The 19524-nt window shown below is 48.4% G+C and overlaps 5 protein-coding genes across 5 annotated transcripts; 3 read left to right on the top strand and 2 right to left on the bottom strand.

Moving 5' to 3' along the window:
- Positions 1-2050: 2050 nt before the first annotated feature.
- F4822DRAFT_432950 (acetyl-CoA carboxylase) lies at positions 2051-9077 on the top strand (the record flags this gene model as incomplete). Its single annotated transcript, XM_051461743.1, has 4 exons — positions 2051-2242; positions 2302-2567; positions 2635-7481; positions 7537-9077. 4 exons carry the CDS (start codon positions 2051-2053, stop codon positions 9075-9077), a joined length of 6846 nt encoding a protein of 2281 aa, XP_051310178.1.
- Positions 9078-9468: 391 nt separating this feature from the next.
- F4822DRAFT_415034 (uncharacterized protein) lies at positions 9469-11925 on the bottom strand. The gene has a single exon (XM_051459197.1). It carries the CDS (start codon positions 11616-11618, stop codon positions 10005-10007), a length of 1614 nt encoding a protein of 537 aa, XP_051310177.1. The 5' UTR covers positions 11619-11925; the 3' UTR covers positions 9469-10004.
- Positions 11926-12101: 176 nt separating this feature from the next.
- F4822DRAFT_415033 (ERG4/ERG24 ergosterol biosynthesis protein) lies at positions 12102-14580 on the bottom strand. Its single transcript, XM_051459196.1, has 3 exons — positions 13942-14580; positions 13557-13861; positions 12102-13491 (listed from the first exon to the last, which is right to left on the bottom strand). Exons 1-3 carry the CDS (start codon positions 14025-14027, stop codon positions 12401-12403), a joined length of 1482 nt encoding a protein of 493 aa, XP_051310176.1. The 5' UTR covers positions 14028-14580; the 3' UTR covers positions 12102-12400.
- A 173-nt stretch (positions 14581-14753) lies between these two features.
- F4822DRAFT_415030 (mannose 6-phosphate receptor domain-containing protein) lies at positions 14754-16718 on the top strand. The gene is made up of 2 exons (XM_051459195.1): positions 14754-16049; positions 16128-16718. Exons 1-2 carry the CDS (start codon positions 15120-15122, stop codon positions 16281-16283), a joined length of 1086 nt encoding a protein of 361 aa, XP_051310175.1. The 5' UTR covers positions 14754-15119; the 3' UTR covers positions 16284-16718.
- On the top strand, positions 16719-19345 carry F4822DRAFT_415027 (glycoside hydrolase family 5 protein). Its single transcript, XM_051459194.1, has 5 exons — positions 16719-17357; positions 17415-17456; positions 17508-17610; positions 17674-18287; positions 18351-19345. The coding sequence occupies exons 1-5, from the start codon at positions 17292-17294 to the stop codon at positions 18921-18923; spliced, it is 1398 nt and encodes a 465-aa protein (XP_051310174.1). The 5' UTR covers positions 16719-17291; the 3' UTR covers positions 18924-19345.
- Positions 19346-19524: the final 179 nt, after the last annotated feature.

The following is a 19524-nucleotide window of genomic DNA, read 5'->3' as shown; positions in this document are numbered from 1 at the left end:
GTAATAAGATCTTATTGTTGTAGGTATCGTGTCTCCACCATTGTGTTACATAGTATACAGCCAGACAGCTAATAGTTTGGTATTTCGGTCAACAGTGAAATGAAGAAGAAAACATCCCAAGTGGATGAATGATGGGAATTCAACATTAGGAGATATTGCCTAATAAATAAAATTGGTGAAATCAAAAGACGATCTAGATCCGATTATCTAAACCGAAACAGAGGAAATTAGTAGTCTGGAAACTACCTAGGTACCTAGGTAAGTATCTGTAGGTGTTACCTACGTCTATAACTCCGTTGTTCCGGTATACTGACGAACAATGATAGACGATATATCCATCACACTGAAATCATATCTGATCAAGAATATTTCCCTTCCTCTAGTCTTCTTCAAACATGAAGGATTTAATTTGCCCAGTTAAATTCAGTTAACTCATTGGATCAGGATGCTAGAAAGCAACCTGCAATTTGACATCGTTAGCATTATAGCATTATAGCATTACCCGTCTTTATTCGGAATACCCTACCTTGAAGGCTTGAAGGACGAGCTAACTAACAAAAATGCGCCACCCTCTCCAACTTTTCTCCCTGCTCCGGACTTAAGACAGATTCAAGCCAAAGCAATTTGAAATGTTCCGCCTCTTGATCCATTCTATGCCTCCCAATTGGGTCTAAAATCTTATTCAGCCATGTGGGAAGCTCAGGCTTGCTCGGTCCTGTTTACTTACTATGATGGTACCCATTTGTATGGAGCTGTCAGAGAATTCGGCCCTGAGTTGTACGGCTTACAACACCTACACGCCTTTGGAACGTGTACCTAGACCGGTACCTATACCGGTACCTACACTACCTTAGCGCCTTAGTGCCTATAGAAAATACATGGGTACCCGCTCCCACGCCGCGCCCGCAGTAGTAGTAGACCCGACCCGAGACGCAGAGTCTAACTTTGGAGGGCGCTAGGATGTCCCCAACATCCTGGGGAGGGTCGCGATTGGTCATGGTGTTACCTAGACGTCGATCACCACCTTGTAATTAAGTTCGCTTTAGCCATATCAGCCTCGCTACTCCCAAGCTTGATGATCCAGCTTTTTTTTTTCTCTCTACTAGTGCTAGTCCCGTTCCTCTTTTTTGTTTTCTAGGACATACATTACGATATCCCATATATCCCTTCCTTGTCCTAGAATTGGAAGTCCGTCCTTCTTACTACTACTATTCTTTCCTCTCTTACTTCCAAACTTCTTCTTTCCCCGACGTAACTCTTGGTTTGTGTTTTTCTTGCAAGCAACCGTTAGTCGGTATCCTCAAACGTTACCTCACCTTATCCTAAAAAGCTTCCATCCACTCAGCGAAGTCAATGCTTGGACATATTTGAAGGTTAATTATTCCGAATTGTCACCGCGCAGCAATCAATGTAAGTTTTGTGACCCGTCTACATGCATATGTTTTTATGCGTACCTACCCACCGTTAGTTTTTTGGGGCCGTCGTTGCTACCGTTGTTGTTAATTGATGTTGTACGTCGTATTGTACCTTACCTACCCACTTCGTCCTGATTGACGGGGAACGGGGGAAAGTGCACCTCAACTTCTTTTTTCTTCAGTGGATCAAATTGGGAACTCAGCAAATCCCGCGAATTATTCAATTCTTGACCATGCAAGCTGACTTCACACTTTTTTCTCACGAACCAGACCTCCTCTGATTAGACCATTCCGTCTGATTTCTTCACACACGCACGAAATTCTTCTCTTCTTCCTCCCTCACCTAGACGGAATTGCGCGAACTCAGCCGAATTCTTGCTATCTATAAACCCGCTTACTCCTTCGTTTCGACTTAACCACCGAAACGTACTTTTCCACTCGAAATCTCCCGCCAACCGAGATTTCCCGTCCCATTTCCTCGCTAAGACACAATTGCGAGTCTTTGGCGCCTCGGAGGAGCTCGATTCGGGCATCCGTTGTACTTTGATGACCCTTTAACCATCTTATTCCGTTTCATCAGCCCGACTCCCATCACCTACACCACCGAAATCTCCTGCTTTTCCTCCACAGACATAATGGCCCCCTCAACAAACGGCACTGCCGTCAATGGCAACCGGACAGTGCCTGTCTCAAATGGCAAGCCCACCTACGCCGAAAAGCACAAGCTGCCGGAGCATTTTATCGGTGGTAACAAACTAGAAAATGCTCCTCCCTCCAAAGTAAAGGACTTTGTCGCAGCACACGACGGACACACCGTAATCACAAACGTAAGACCATTGAAAATCGCACGATTGGTGAAATGCAGGAGTCGCTAAGATTTGTCTAGATTTTAATCGCCAACAACGGTATTGCTGCCGTCAAGGAAATCCGATCAGTACGAAAATGGGCGTACGAAACATTCGGCGACGAGAGGGCCATCCAATTCACAGTGATGGCAACACCAGAAGATCTTGCGGCCAACGCGGATTACATCCGAATGGCTGACCACTACGTGGAAGTTCCTGGTGGCACAAATAACCACAACTACGCGAACGTGGAGTTAATTGTGGACGTTGCTGAACGGATGAACGTCCACGCTGTGTGGGCCGGATGGTAAGTTTTCGGACATTGACTTCCGTCGCTTTTGGGCAGGGAATTGAATTCTAACAATTGTTCTTAGGGGTCACGCTTCCGAAAACCCTAAACTTCCCGAGTCTCTCGCGGCGTCGCCGAAGAAGATCGTCTTCATTGGTCCCCCGGGATCTGCGATGCGCTCTCTTGGTGACAAGATCTCTTCTACTATTGTCGCACAACACGCCCGAGTACCGTGTATCCCGTGGTCCGGTACTGGTGTCGACCAGGTTCAGGTGGACGGCAAGGGAATCGTCACAGTCGCGGACGACGTATACATGAAGGGATGCGTTAACTCCTGGGAAGAGGGTCTAGAAAAGGCCAAGGAGATCGGATTCCCTGTCATGATTAAGGCTTCCGAAGGTGGTGGTGGTAAGGGTATCCGAAAAGCTATGTCTGAGGAGGGTTTCGAGCAATTATATAAAGCCGCTGCGAACGAAATTCCCGGCTCGCCCATCTTCATCATGAAGTTGGCGGGCAATGCCCGACATTTGGAAGTACAATTACTTGCTGATCAGTACGGTAACAATGTTTCGCTTTTTGGCAGAGATTGTTCCGTTCAGCGAAGACACCAAAAGATTATTGAGGAGGCTCCCGTCACAATTGCTAAGTCGCCGACATTCAAGGGCATGGAAGAGGCTGCCGTTCGTCTCGGACGTCTTGTGGGTTACGTTTCCGCTGGTACGGTTGAATATCTGTATTCGCACGAAGACGACAAGTTTTACTTCTTGGAGTTGAACCCTCGTCTGCAGGTCGAGCATCCTACCACGGAAATGGTTAGCGGTGTTAACCTGCCGGTTGCCCAATTACAAGTTGCTATGGGTATTCCCCTTCACCGAATTAGCGACATTCGGTTGCTCTACGGTGTTGACCCTAAGCTGGCCACCGAGATCGACTTCGAATTCAAGAACTCTGAGAGCGACAAGACTCAGCGACGACCGCAGCCCCGTGGTCACTGCACAGCTTGCCGAATCACATCAGAAGACCCTGGTGAGGGTTTCAAGCCTTCTAACGGTGTGATGCACGACTTGAACTTCAGGAGTAGCGCAAATGTCTGGGGTTACTTCTCAGTCAGTACCGCTTCCAGTATCCACAGTTTCTCGGACAGTCAATTTGGTCACATCTTCGCGTACGGAGAAAGCCGAGCTGCCTCTCGGAAAAACATGGTCGTTGCATTGAAAGAATTGAGCATCCGTGGTGACTTTAGAACCACCGTTGAGTACCTGATTAAGCTTCTTGAGACGGAAGCTTTTGAAGAGAACACCATCACAACTGGTTGGCTTGACGAGCTCATTTCTAACAAGCTGACCGCCGAGCGCCCGGATCCTATGCTCGCGGTTGTTTGTGGTGCTACCACCAAGGCCCATATTGCCAGCGAGGGTGTCATTGCTGAATACCGCTCTGGTCTGGAGAGGGGTCAAGTCCCTTCTAAGGACATCCTGAAGACGGTGTTCCCGATCGATTTCATTTATGAAGGCCATCGGTACAAATTCACTGCCACCCGTGCAGCTATCGACAGCTACCATCTCTTCATCAACGGCTCAAAAGTTTCGGTTGGCGTTCGTGCGTTGAGTGACGGTGGTTTGCTCATTCTTCTAGACGGCCGAAGCCACAGCGTCTACTGGAAGGAGGAAGTTGGTGCCACTCGTGTCTCTGTTGATAGCAAGACGTGCCTCCTAGAGCAGGAGAACGACCCCACTCAACTGCGCACGCCCAGTCCTGGTAAGCTTGTCAAGTACACCGTTGAGAACGGCGAACACGTCAGAGCCGGCCAAACATTTGCGGAGGTCGAAGTCATGAAGATGTTCATGCCTTTGGTAGCCCAGGAGGATGGTATTGTGCAGTTGATTAAGCAGCCTGGCGTCACCATTGAGGCTGGTGATATTCTTGGCATACTCGCCCTCGATGACCCGTCCCGTGTCAAGCAAGCCCAAGCCTTCCTTGGGCAGCTCCCCGAATTTGGACCTCCTCAAGTTACGGGTAACAAGCCTGCGCAGAGATTCGACTTGTCATTAAATATCCTTAAGAACATTCTCTTAGGATACGACAATTCCGTTATCATGCAACAGACCTTGAAGGAGATAGTCGAAGTCCTGCGAAACCCCGAACTTCCATTCAGCGAATGGGCAGCTCACCACGCTGCTCTCCATTCTAGAATGCCTCATAAGCTGGACACCCAACTGACACAGGTGGTAGACCGAGCTAAAGCTCGATCTTCTGAATTCCCTGCCAAGACATTGTCAAGAACAGTCACGAAATTCCTCGACGATAATACTACTCCCAGCGAAGCTGACGCTCTGCGAGCAACGATTGCGCCTCTGCTCGAAGTTCTCGACAACTACGCCGACGGCCAGAAGGTTCACGAGCTAAATGTCATCGGAAGTCTACTACAAATGTACGCTGACATTGAGGGCCGCTTCTCGGGCCGTCGTAGCCAGGACGAGGAGGTAATCCTCAAGCTTCGTGAAGAGAACAGGGAGGACATCCTTAAGGTTATCCAGGTTGTCTTGTCTCACAGCCGAGTCGGCTCGAAGAACCACCTAATCCTTGCTCTTCTGGAAGAGTACCGCCCCAACAAGCCCAACGTCGGCAATGTTGCCAAGTACCTGAGGCCGGTTTTGCGGAAGCTAACAGAATTGGAGTCGCGTCAGACGGCTAAGGTGTCTCTGAAGGCTCGAGAAATTCTGATTCAGTGCGCATTGCCGTCTCTAGAGGAGCGAACAGCTCAGATGGAACATATCTTGCGCTCTTCCGTTGTCGAAAACAAGTACGGCGAGACTGGCTGGGAGCACAGAGAGCCTAACCTTGATGTCATCAAGGAGGTTGTCGATTCTAAGTACACTGTCATCGACGTGTTGTCAACCTTCTTTGCGCACGAAGACCCTTGGGTTAACGCCGCTGCTCTCGAGGTATATGTCCGCCGAGCCTATCGTGCATACGACTTCAAGAAGGTTGAGTACCACGACGACGAGACTGATTCGGTTCCTCTGTTCCTCTCTTGGGACTTCTCTTTCCGCAAGGTTGGGCAGACTGAATTCTCCCTTCCCCTCCAGTCCGGCAACCCTTCCGTTCCTGGTACTCCCACACCGGAAGCCAGCGGCTTTAACCGGATCAGCTCCGTTAGTGACATGTCTTATCTAAACCGCCGCACTGAAGAGGAGCCTACCCGCCGTGGTGTCGTTGTTCCTTGCCGATACCTAGACGACGCCGACGAAATGCTCCAGAAGGCCCTGGAAGTACTACCGACTAAGAAGCGCTCTGGACTTATCCCTGACCTTAGCGGGAAGCGTAAATCGTTTGTTCCCAAGCACATCGAGGATGAGTTGACCAACATTATCAGCGTGGTCGTCCGTGACGTAGAGTCCTACGATGACCAAAACATCCTCGAGCGTATTGGTAGCATAATCGACCCATTGAAGCATGAGCTCGTCAACCACCGGGTCCGTCGTGTTACCTTCGTTTGTGGTCACAACGATGGTGCCTACCCCGGATATTACACTTTCCGTGCGCCTGACTTCATTGAAGACAGCAGTATCCGTCACGTTGAGCCCGCCTTGGCCTTCCAGCTGGAACTTGCCCGTCTTGCCAAATTCAAGATCTCCCCGGTCTTCACGGAGAACAAGAACATCCACGTTTACGAGGCTGTTGGCAAAGGTGTTGACACCGACAAGCGTTACTTCACACGCGCCGTCATCCGACCCGGTCGCCTACGGGATGACATCCCAACTGCGGAGTATCTTGTCTCTGAGGCTGACCGTGTAATCAACGACATCTTCGATGCTCTCGAGATCATTGGAAACAATAACTCGGATTTGAACCACATGTTCCTCAACTTCACCCCGGTCTTCCAGCTGAAGCCCCAAGAAGTCGAGCAGTCTCTCCAGGGATTTTTGGACCGATTCGGTCCTCGTGCTTGGCGACTACGTGTCTCACAAGTTGAGATCCGTATCATCTGCACGGACGCGGCCACCGGGATGCCATACCCTCTACGTGTTATCATCACCAACACCTCCGGATATGTTATCCAGGTTGAGATCTACGTAGAAAGGAAATCCGAAAAGGGTGAGATGGTGTTCTACTCGATCGGTGGTACCACCAAGATCGGATCGATGCACCTGTTACCCGTCTGCTCGCCGTACCCTACCAAGAACTGGCTGCAGCCCAAGCGTTACAAGGCCCACTTAATGGGTACTCAGTACGTGTACGATTTCCCCGAGCTCTTCCGCCAGGCTGTGGAGAATACCTGGACGAGAGTTACCAAAGCGCACCCGTCCTTATCCGATAAGAAGCCTGCTCAGGGCGAATGCATTGATTACAGCGAACTCGTCCTCGATGACCGTGATAGGTTGATTGAAGTTTCCCGTGAGCCTGGTACTAACACGTGCGGTATGGTCGGATGGGTCATCAATGCTCGCACACCTGAATACCCTTCGGGACGTAAGTTCATCATTGTCGCCAACGACATCACCTACAAGATTGGTTCCTTCGGTCCTAAGGAGGACCACTTCTTCAACAAGTGCACGGAATTGGCTCGTAGCATGGGTATCCCTCGTATCTACCTCTCAGCCAACTCTGGTGCTCGACTTGGTCTTGCCGAGGAGCTGATCCCGCACTTCAAGGTCGCTTGGAATGACCCCGAGAGGCAAGAGTCTGGCTTCAAGTACATTTACTTGGATGCGGAAACCAAGAAACGATTCGAGGACGGTGCCAAGCGCGATGTTATCACCGAGGAGATTACCGAAAACGGTGAGACGCGCCACAAGATTGTCGCCATTGTTGGTGCCGAAGACGGCCTTGGTGTTGAATGCTTGAGGGGTTCTGGTCTTATCGCTGGTGCCACCAGCCGAGCCTATAATGACATCTTCACTGTTACGCTCATTACGTGTCGATCTATCGGTAAGTTTGATTGTGGTTGTATGTTTCTGAGGTTGATTGCTAACGTTTTTCATAGGTATTGGTGCCTACCTTGTCCGACTTGGCCAACGTGCCGTCCAGATTGAGGGTCAACCTATCATCCTTACTGGTGCCCAGGCTCTTAACAACCTTCTTGGTCGTGAAGTGTACACCTCTAACCTCCAGCTTGGTGGTACCCAGATCATGTACCGCAATGGTGTGTCCCACTTGACTGCTAACGATGATTTTGCCGGTGTCTCCAAGATCGTTGAGTGGCTTTCTTTCGTCCCCGCTCAACGTAACTTGCCCGTACCTATTTCACCTAGCCTCGACACCTGGGATCGTGAGGTCATCTACACGCCGCCCAACAAGCAGCCTCACGATGTTAGATGGCTCATTGGTGGTAAGCAGGATGAGGACGGCTTCCAGTCTGGTCTCTTCGACAAGGACTCTTTCGTCGAGACTCTCGGTGGTTGGGCCCGTACCGTTGTCGTTGGTCGTGCTCGTCTTGGTGGTATCCCAATGGGTGTCATCGCCGTCGAGACTCGCACTGTTGAGAACATTACTCCTGCTGACCCCGCCAACCCTGACTCCGTTGAGCAAGTCTCCAACGAAGCCGGTGGTGTTTGGTACCCCAACTCTGCGTTCAAGACCGCCCAAGCCATCAACGACTTCAACTATGGTGAGCAGCTTCCTCTAATGATCCTTGCGAACTGGCGAGGTTTCTCTGGTGGTCAACGAGATATGTACAACGAAGTATTGAAGTACGGTTCATACATCGTTGATGCCCTCGTCAAGTTCGAGCAGCCCATCTTCGTATATATCCCACCTTTCGGCGAGCTCCGTGGTGGTTCATGGGTCGTGGTCGACCCGACCATCAATCCCACTGCTATGGAAATGTACGCCGATGCTGAGGCCCGTGCCGGTGTCCTAGAACCGGAGGGTATCATCGGTATCAAGTACAGGAAGGAGAAGCAATTAGAGACCATGGCTCGCCTAGACCCTGTTTACGCCTCGCTCAAGAAACAATTTGTCGACACCAACCTGTCCAAGGAGGAGCATGCAGAGGTCAAGGAGAGAATGGTGGAACGCGAGAAGCAATTGTTGCCAATCTACGCGCAAATCAGCATACAGTTCGCCGACTTGCACGACCGCGCTGGTCGTATGAAGGCCAAGGGCACCATCCGTGAAATTCTAGAGTGGAAGGATACTCGTCGCTTCTTCTACTGGCGTGTGCGCAGACGTCTCAACGAAGAGCACATCCTCAAGCGCATGGCTGCTGCTACGGCCTCGCCCAAGACTACCGACACGACCAGCACCGCCGCAGCCGCAGAACACCGCCAGCACCATCTCCGCCTACTTGCCGCTTGGTCTGGTGTCGTTAACTTTGACCGTAGCGATAAGGAGGTAGTAACCTGGTACGAGGAGAACGCGAAGACAATTGAAGCCAAGATTGAGCAAATCAGGTCCGACGCCGTTTCGCGCGAACTATCTGATCTCCTAAGAGCAGATAAGTCCTCAACCCTTAAGGGTCTAAAGGATATGCTGCACATGATGCCCGTTGGCGAACGGGAAGAGATCCTTAAATACCTAAAATAGACGAAGAAACATATACTCATTTGGGAGATGACTGTAGGATTTGGCACGAACATAAACGATAAAGGGAAAGAAAAATGGGGGTGTATATCTTAAATAACGGGGATTATGGACAACGCTTTTTTTTTTCTGTTATTGTTCTGATGTTCGCGGCGGCATGCTTGGCTGGTGTTTGGTTCTGCGGTGTGTAAGATCTTATACAATTTTTTTTATTTTCGCGATTCGCGTAGATATTATGGAATTGAGAATTAAAGAATCAGTCTATTTATTCATGATTGAATTTTTTCATGGGATGTGAGATTTGGAGTGATCGTGCCTCGTTATAGGTACCTAGATAATTGCTAGCGGTTTAGTTTAGGGGGTTGGCAGCTACCTAGGTAAGTAAAGCAGCTAAGTCAACTATCAGTGGCTTCAGTGCACCACTTCGCACCACTAACCCCTCTATGGGAGCGACACTATGGGGGACGATACTTTCACCTTTGCTAGGCGGACGAGCACGTAACAGCGGAGGACGAACTTTTTAGTTGACCGAATTTCCATTGACGAACCCTTTCCCGAATCATCTGAGTGCCAAGTACATGACATTTGAGAATGAAGAGCTGGCAGCAGAACTATGCCTAGACGCGCAACGCCTCTCATCAATATGCAACAACCAATAACGCCAGATGATGCCCTCATTCCTATACATCTCTCATATCTGGTTTCCATCCCTAATTCCATCATTGCTTCCCTACACATGCTTCCCTTCTCCTTTTCAGTATTCCTTTCCGTTCCCTGGTCATCGTCAATCCAAATCGCAACGCCGCGCAATTGAATGAGATATAATCAACTTAAACCCCCGCATCGGAGATTTTTGGATACCACAATATCTCACTCATCATGAACTAGACAGTCCCTAAACAGAGGATTCATAGCGGCGGAAGTAATTGCCTAACCGTAATATAAGGTCTGACTAAGAGCCACCGTCAAATCAGCAAGATTCGGCTGGGTGAACACGGGGCGTTCGGTACGAGCCGAGGCGCGAAGCGTCTTCTCAACATCGGAAGGGTCAAGTTGAGGGAGGGACGTCTCATTTGCCTGTTTGAAACTGTCTAGTCCATCCGCGATACGTGCCATGTCGAAAATTCCGAATCCCTTACAAAACTCCTCGTCTCGTTTCAGGTCGTACATTGTCAGCACTCGGTTAGTGCCTCCTGAGCCACCAGGATTAGTAGAAGAGGTAGCTCCGTTGGTCGTGTTAACCTTTTCAGCAATGTACTCATAGGCGTACGCAATCCACAGCGGTCTTTGTGGGTGAATAACGTCCATGAGGAGGAAATAGTTGGTTGAGAAGGTACGCGGTGGCATACCATTGACTCCAGGTTTTCGGACGTAAATCTCACCCAAGAGATATGCATAACGGGGTGAGCTGCCGAACCCATTCAAACCGAAAGGTAGACCACGATATTCGATCTCGACGATGAAATCGCAGCAGCAATTAAGAGAGGTCGTATCCGCATCCTCGTTCAAGTCACGGTAGCCTCGATTCTCGCGGGGTAGCACCAAAGGGGCCGGGGGGTCTTCCTCGAATTCCATATCAGAGAGACAAGTATCCTCGGTTCCTAATCGTACGAAGTATGTTGTTCCGTTATCTAAAATGCACAAGGTATATTCTTTTAGGATAACAGGCGTGTTAGCGTGAGAGTTCATCCCCTCGGGACTTTGGAAGTCTAGGCTCTTGAGGTAAGCTACGAAGTTATCACGCTTGACAACTTCCGGTTGCGGTGGCCCCTCACTGCTTGGAGTAGTGCTATTCTTAGTTCGCTGTCCTAAGAATACCACATCATCGTTGTCGCCGTCATGCTTTTGTGGCGCAGGTGCTGGAGGCTCAGTGACCTCTTTCGTTGGGAGCTCACCAGTAGCAATGATAGTATCCAAACGATTGGGGTTATTTTGTGGGTGGCTGGGCATAGCTTCAAATGTAGTCTTCATGTCACGGAACCTAGCTTCCAGGTCATGCAATCTTGTCTCCATTGCATTGGCCTGGCGTTCAAGCGTGGCTAGGTTGTTTAACTCTCGTCGCGTTGCTCTGGGTTCAATGGAGCGGATTTTGTCAACGGAGCTTTCTAATGACTTATGGGAAGCCTCTAGTCGCTGCATGCGGTAGACTAGGTCAGGGTGGTTACAAGTCGTGGCTGTAGTAGCCGGGGGGTCTTTTGTATCTCTACTGCGAAGCTTGTATGTCTTCGAAAAGATTTCGTCAGTCGCTTGCTGCAGGGTAGGCTGACGGGGTAAATGCAATCGCTGAGGACCGATCGGTAGGCGTTCAGCAGCGCTCAGCTTCGGCTTGGACTTGGGCTTATCGACGTAGTCTGCGTCGTTGGGGTCGTCATCTACACCTTTTTTTGTTGTGGTTGGTGCAGGCACCTTGAAGCTAAACTTCAAATTGGGTACAGGGAGTACTGGGTTAGCAAATAGAGACATCTCGGATTTTTGTCTCTTTGCAGGGTAGTCGTCATGTGCATCTCCCGATGAAGCTTCGCGCTTACGACTTTGATCCGCCATGGCGACTGTGTTTGGACTCGGAATCAACTGAACGTGTATTGAACAGAGCTTCGATTGGAGAGGGGACAAAATTTGAAAGAGCGTGAGCGTGAGCGTGGAATGTGCTTAAGGGACAGTGCTTGGGGGGCAGCGAAAGAGTTGCTGGTTATTACAAGAATGCGCAACTGCTGCTTCGATACCTTAACAACTTGAAAACGTGGTGTTTAGACAGTGTAGGTTGGTTCCGCGGTTGAGAGGAAGGAAATGGAAATAAAACGAGTGTGTAGAGAAAAAAAAAAGGTTGTAAAGTTTACGGTGTTGACGAGTGTTAAAAAACGCGTCCTGTTGTGCTGTGCTGTATCGTAATTGCCAGTTGCTGGTTGCTGTAGAAGTAGAGGCAGGTGCTGGGTTACCGATTAAGTAGGCAACAACGCTCCTTGGAGGACCGTTCTCAGTACTTGCTTAGCGAAACTTAAAGTGTGATCCCTTATCAGAGGGCACTCGCGAAAGATACGTACTTTTATTTGATACCTAGAAATGTAGTTCTTGCCAAATATATCGGGGGTAGGTTGCTTCCTTCCCCTTATCTACCAGCTAGGTACCTGTATGTAGGCAGGCCAGTGTCTTGATCAGGGGTATCGATTCGATACACAATGTATTTTCCTAATAATATCGTTTAACAGCCTACTCATTATACTATACACTTTTCTTTTGCGTTTTCGTCGATCCAGTGTCAAGATCCGTCGATGCATTAATCCTGCTTCATCCACCTTTCTCAGATCATCCTATCCTACATGCTCAACTTAGTAGATACCAGGTACGATCCTGTATTTCACAATGCTCTTATACTTCTCCCAGTCCTCACCATACTTCTTCGCGCACTTCTCATCATCTCGGAGGTCACGGTGAACCAATAAGACAGCAAAGTAGACAACGTAGAAGTAGGTAAAGATCATACCCCAATACTTGGCAGGGCCTTGTACAATTTCCCTTCCATCAAGAGCCTTGATGGCTCCTTCAGCTTGAGTGCCGGCTGACAAAATGGCGTAGCCAGCGAAGCCAGTAGGGAGAGCATATGGGAAAGACTGTAACCAATCACCGAGGTAGTTGATATGTCTCGCAATACCCCACCAACCCGACGTCATTAGTCGTGACCCGGTCTTGGTTTCGATGTAGGTGATGTGAGCAACGCGTGAGTCGTTAGGGTTAGTGCGGAAAATGTTCTTCTGCAAGTTGCTCAGGCGGAAAATAGAGAAGGCCGCAATTAGGACAACGGACACCGCCGTAGTACCCGCCCAGCCGAGCGTTAATGGGTATGTAGACAAGTATCGCGTCTGTTGGCTGTACATAAAAGGAACCCAGACGATATCTCCAAACGACAACATGAATCCGAAACCATCATTGATGATGTCGATTGTCGTAAGAATAGCAGGTTCCATGATTACGGAATCCAGAACGTAGACAGCCTGTACGATAGTAATGAAGACAATACTGTCGGTCACAAAACCGAAAGTGCGGTATTGCTTAGCAATAAAAGCACAATTTAGGATAATCCAACCAAGCATACCCGGGCGCAACTCGGTCCATTCTTTGATGTCAATCTCACCAATGAGAGGAAGCGTTACACGGGGGTTAAGCTCTCGTCCCATATAAAAGTCATAGATGAGATTTCCGGAGCAACCACCCGGGGCAAGTCGTCGGAGTTCGGCATTGCCCGGCTTCACGGAAAAGCTTCGGACATACACGAAGGTCGCGAGGGCGTAGGAAAAGATGATGTTGGCGGTGAGGATTTGTACATAATTATCGGCAATGAAGGTCCACAATGGGAATTCGGCACCTTGGGCAATTGTACCAGCAAGGCAAATGACGAGGGTAAATATAGCGGAGGAGAAGCCTATAATGACTATATTAGCTGGTGATTGCCTATGAAGTTATACAGATCTTAGTCGGGTTTCTCACCGTTAAATCTGTACTTGAGTCTGCCACCACCCGATAATTCTGTACCCTCAACCTCGGTAGCAGGTAGAAGACGATATAAAAGGGCACTGAAAAGGTAGTACGTCGCAGTCCAGCCGGTGACTCTCCAGCTAGCTAGGCCCCAGATACCATCTTCTGGCCATCCTACCTCGGCCTTCAATTGTTCGATGGATAGAGTTTTCGGGCTTAATAGCGACGGCGCAGGACAACCGGAGACATCGTTACAGGCAAAGGTGAATAGGTAGAGGAGAACTGGAAGGCCGAATGTGATCGCGGCGGTACCAAATCTAAGCAAAATATCTTCAATTAGCTCCAATCACCTCGGATTCGAAAACCGTCTATAGGACACATTGTGAAAAGTACTTACGGGCCACCAAATTCATAACCATGAGAGCCATGAGCGTCGTGCGCAGGCGCGGGAGTAGGCGCTGATTTCTTCGATTTGGGCGCCATGCTCGAAACTATGCAGTTAGAGATATGATACTGAAATTTGTGTCTCGTCTTATTCTCCCACAGGAGCGACCTCCTTTTATAAGAGGAAGTCTTTTTCGCTTGGCCTCCTTCACGACGCGGATATTCGACACGGAGCCAATCCGTAAAATTGATGAGGAAGGAAGACCGGCTGTTGACCGTGCCGTATGGTGCGATGATAGAGAAAAAGTATTGTAGGTGGTTCCTACCGGTAATCTTGGCTTCCGGGTGACACCATATTCTAACTTCGCTACTACCTACCTTCCTTAAGCTTTTGTAGGGATGCCAGAAAATTACATAACTTTAATATTGGACATGATGCCCCACTTGAAATAAGCATAACGGTTCCACAACGGTTCTCTAGGTACCTTAGTACTTAGACTCTTCATTCATGAGTCTTGACTTTTAAGTATCCTTTATATTCCATTTCATCAGTTCGCATACTTTGGCAATCCAATGTTCAACTCAGAATACCAATCAATAAACATATAATAAAATCAGGGGTAGTGTAGGACTTATTTCCTCAAAGAAAGCCTTCGTTGCTATGACCAATCAAGAAGGTCTTAATACATACTTGTAGTAAGTACTAGTACCCGATAAGTTTAGTCCCATCATCTGAAAACCAATCATGGAGACTAGCGGCAACTAAAACGTGTACGTACCCGACTCTTAGTCTCAAGCTCTTACCCGACACCCTCACCTGTTTACCTTTTACCTCATAGGCCCACAGGCTCATATGTACTGTAGGATCTTCCATTCAGGGGTCCCGTTCGATTTCGATGGGGCAGTGCACTAAGAATAACACCGGCAACTTGGCTTGAACATTGATTTGTACAGACCGGAACGAACTTCGAGAAGAAGTTACATTATATCCGAAAACGAAGGCTAAATAGCATCAAGCCCCGTCATCACGAATGTTGTGTCGGATCGCGATACTATCCCCTAACCGATGAACTAGACCATTCCGATACCCGCCCAGCGCAGCGAGCGCGTTCCACTAAAAATCTGTCGTTTCGTGATATTACAAAATACACCTTTACGACAAAACCTCAACGTAAAACACGTTTCGTAATCATGCGCTTCTCTTCACGGTCGGCGCTGGCATGCTCGGCGCTACTCTCCTTCCTCTCCCTCGCCTCCGTTTCCCTTGCCTCCGATGCCGATAAGACGACCACGTCCACAGCTTGTACAGCTACCTCGACGTCCGGCGCCTTTTTCGACCTAAGAGCCGATATAGCTATCCAAGCGAACCCAGACGGCTCGAAACCCGCGCATAGCAATGGAGCACCTATAGGGAACTACCATGCTAAGGGATACGACTACGGTTCCAACTTCACATTGAACATATGCGGCGCCGTAGTGGAACCAGTTGAAGACGTCATCGGCGTAGAGTCAAGCAAATGGCAGAACGTCAGCGCGTACTATACTTCTAAAGGCGATATATATAGCTTGGGTCTACAATCCGGCGCCTTGGTTTCGAGGGGTAAAGAGCTTATCCTACAATATACCGGAGGATCACCATGCGGGAAGAGCAAGAAGAGGGAAACCGATATTGAGGAGAGAAGTTCCATCCACGAGGGCGCGGCTTATCGGGGATCTGACTACGAGCGCGAAGAGGAAGAGGATTCGGTGTCGGCGACGAAAACTGCCACTGCGACGCCAGCTAAGGAGACGGACGAACCGAAGCGGAGAAAATCGGCTACGATATTCTTTAGTTGTGATAGAGATCCGGGCGCTGGTGTGGCGCAGGTTTCTTTCATTGCTACGGATCCTGAAGAGTGTTCTTACTTCTTCAAGGTCAAGTCGCAACATGCCTGTGCCGGTGTAGAACCGCATTCACCTGGCAGCGTGGGACCGGGTTCGATTTTCTTGATTATATTCGCCATTGCCATCCTAGTGTACCTACTTGGTGGTATCTTCTACCAGCGAACAGTAGCGCACGCAAGAGGTTGGAAACAACTACCTAACTATACGCTCTGGGCTAGCGTGTGGAGTTTCATTTGTGTAAGTGGCTCTTATCACGACATGGAAGTCTCTACATTTAAAGTGAGAAAATGGGGCTAACTAAGATGCTCAACATAGGATTTCTTCGTTATCGTCACATCTTCTTGTGCTCGTTTCCTCCCCGGCCGAAGAGGCTACCATTATGTCTCGGGTTCGCCGTCCGGAAGAGGTCGAAGCAACCGCGACGACGAAAACCGGCTGATCGACCAATACGACGAGGAGTGGGAAGATTGATTTTATATCTATTCGTTCTCGGGCATTTCTTTTCTTTCGTTTCTTGCATGTTACTATGCTACATAGATTCCTAGCACATTTATCTGGTCCTTAGAACTAGACAACATTTCAGTAACCAAACGTTACAACGATTTGGTGGGCGTTTGTTTTCATCAATAGGACGAAAACATGGGATCAACGACGGAGAATTCGGGATGCTCTGGGATGCTTCATTGGGTGTTATTATTTTTTTTATTGACGCAGGTAGGCGGCGCAAAATGTATGTCTTGGGAAACTGGGAAATTTTTAGCATGTTTCAAGGTCAATCATCTCACGAGTGAGCTTGTTCGTCATTCGATTACACAATGCTGTACGTATGTAAGTATGTACGTAAAAACTTGAAGACAAAAAAAGGGACATGATATAAGAACTCCTGAATGGTGCATATCTCAAATTTGCTGTATCTTGCAACGTATAAATTACCAACCCTTCCGAATTCATCCAACTCGACACGATCATAACCCGATCTAGTATAACCAAGTATCAACATGGCGGTGGCTCATCCGTGACGACTGTTATCGTACCTATCTAGGTAGGTAATGGCCTTGAATATATCTAACCCGTTTGGTTAGGTTGGTAGTAAAACTCGGGTGGTCTGGCCGAATTTTGATCTCAAAATCTCAATATGAGACACTTCGCGTTTGAAAATCCTGAAATCCCACCCAACGAGGGCCCTGCCATCCATAGCATGATGTGGGCTTGTTCTAGCCCCATTACACAAAGCTGATAGATTTTTTTTTTCTTTAAATCCCCGATGCGAGTAAGACGGATCACCCATCATGGATCCGATGGATCAACGTCTACGTTCTTCTGCTTGAGCCTCACGACTCAGCTCTTTTCTTTCGCTTATACTTTCTACCTTTCGTTTCTTACCTTTACGTTCGTTCGTCGGCGGGACCTTCACTCGTTTTATTTTATTCTTCGCCATATCATTACTTTCATTTCGATTCGTAGGCATCTGTATTAAATATGCATTTTAAGACTTTTTTCTTGGTGGCCGCCGCTCGTGTTGTTCTTGCCAGGGTCCAGTTTTTGGTGCGTATAAGTTGTGCGGTTGTATGATAAATGCATAAATGCTGATGGGATTTGTAGGGAGTCGCCATAGCCGGAGGAGACTTTGGATGTCAAATTGATGTAAGGAATCATTCAACTATGAATCGATAATTAAGTTAACTGGGGATCAAGGGGTCATGCTCTACGGGCTCGACTCAACTCCCATTAAACAACGATGGGATTGCGCAAATGCAGCACTTCGTCAAGGACGACAGTATCAACATCCTCAGATTACGTATGCCCATCCTTAATTCCCTATACTCTACCTAGAGAACGGCGTGTTGACGAACCCACGTAGCAATATCATGGCAGTTTCTGGTGAACAACAAACTTGGAAGCAATCTTGATAGCGGCAACCTAGCAAGATACGACCAGCTGGTGCAAGCTTGTCTCGCAACAGGGGCACACTGCATGATTGATGTCCACAACTTTGCCCGTTGGAATGGCGGTATTATCGGACAAGGCGGGCCGACGGACGACCAATTCGTTAGCCTCTGGAAGCAGTTGGCATCGAAATATGCCAAGAACCAAAATATCGTATTCGAACTCATGAACGAGCCACACGATCTCGATGTCGGTGTGTGGGCGAGCACTTGTCAAAAGGTCGTCACTGCAATTCGAGAAGCAGGTGCAACGTCTCATATGATCTTGTTGCCTGGGACCAACTTTGATAGCGCAGCGACGTTAGCCGACAGCGGTGGCGCGGACCAACTATTGGATATTAAGAACCCAGATGGGACGACGGATGATCTGATTCTAGATATCCATAAATACTTGGACGAGGACAATTCTGGGACGCATTCCAAATGCACAACGGATAATACCGATGCATTTACCACTATCGCACAGTTCTTAAGAGAGAAGGGGAGGAAAGGATTCATTAGTGAGACGGGAGCATCACAGGACGCCTCTGTAAGTCACGAAACTGACTCTCCGAAACAATTAATAAGCGGCTCCTAATGAAGCCCATCATAGTGTCTCGGCTCGTTTTGCGCACAAAACGCTCTCATCAACAAAAATTCGGACGTTTTTGTAGGCCTAGTGGGTTGGGGAGCCGGTAGTTTCGACACTTCGTATGTTATGAGCATGACACCCTCGAAGCAAAACGGACGACTGGTCGATAATCAATTGATGTCCCAATGCCTCATCGCAACATGGGTGAATTCTAAGGACACCGGAGCGGCAGGCCCCGAGCCATCAACACCACCGTCATCTTCAACTCTCCCCGCCAATCCGACTTCTGCAACTACATTGGCACAGACCAGTGTACCAGTAGTTACGGTCAAGATCGATCCAGAAACCACCACGCTTCACACGACATCGATACCGTCTAGTTTAACAACTTTGATAGTCGCGGCCGGGACGCCAGGTAGCCAGTCGTACAGTATTGATCTGGCCAGGCCGACAACTACAAAATCGCAACCCCAGACCCAATCCCAAACTCCGATTCAGTCACCGACTGCTACTACAGCTACAGGTGGATCTTCTTCGACTCGGGTATCGACGATTCTTCTGGGTTGCGCGTTGATTTCTTTGCTTTTACGTTGAGAAATATGGCATTTCGAAGATCGTAAAAACGACAGATGTTTTGCCTCAAGTTAGGGAATGACGGTCGGCACTTACACCTGACGGAAGTAATGGCTTCTCGGTAGGAACTATGTTCTCATGAGATTATGTCTGTAGTATTAGCGATTATGCAGCGCATGTATATACTTTGATCGATAACGAGTATATGGTTATTACGGAACCAATAGTGAAGATGCTTCTAGTGATGCCGTAATCCTCGGCGGTCTACATATTGGTGGTGGATCGTCGAAATACCTCGTATAATTCACCAACTGTTTCCTATTATATAAAAAGAGAATGAATAAGATGACGGTATAATCCATTAGTGGAAATCTATATATTCAATTGATCGTCGCTTCACCCCTGACTTGGTTTAAAACTCGAGTTCATGTTCTTTTCTTTGTGAATGTTGATGAAGGATGAAAAGAAGAGAAGAGCATCAAGTGTCGAGTTTTAAGTTTACCGAGTCTTCGTTCGCACTGTATTTGCAAGCGTTAAAGACGGGTATTACCCGCAGTAAGATCCACTAAGATGAACTCTAAAGGCTTCCAAGGATGCAAGTGGTACGGTTTAAGTGGAACTG

Source organism: Hypoxylon trugodes (genome assembly GCF_022578975.1).
Source record: "Hypoxylon trugodes strain CBS 135444 unplaced genomic scaffold F4822scaffold_9, whole genome shotgun sequence".
NCBI lineage: Eukaryota > Fungi > Ascomycota > Sordariomycetes > Xylariales > Hypoxylaceae > Hypoxylon > Hypoxylon trugodes.
The sequence above is the reverse complement of the archived record's forward strand: the minus strand, read 5'-3'. Positions and strand labels throughout refer to the sequence as shown.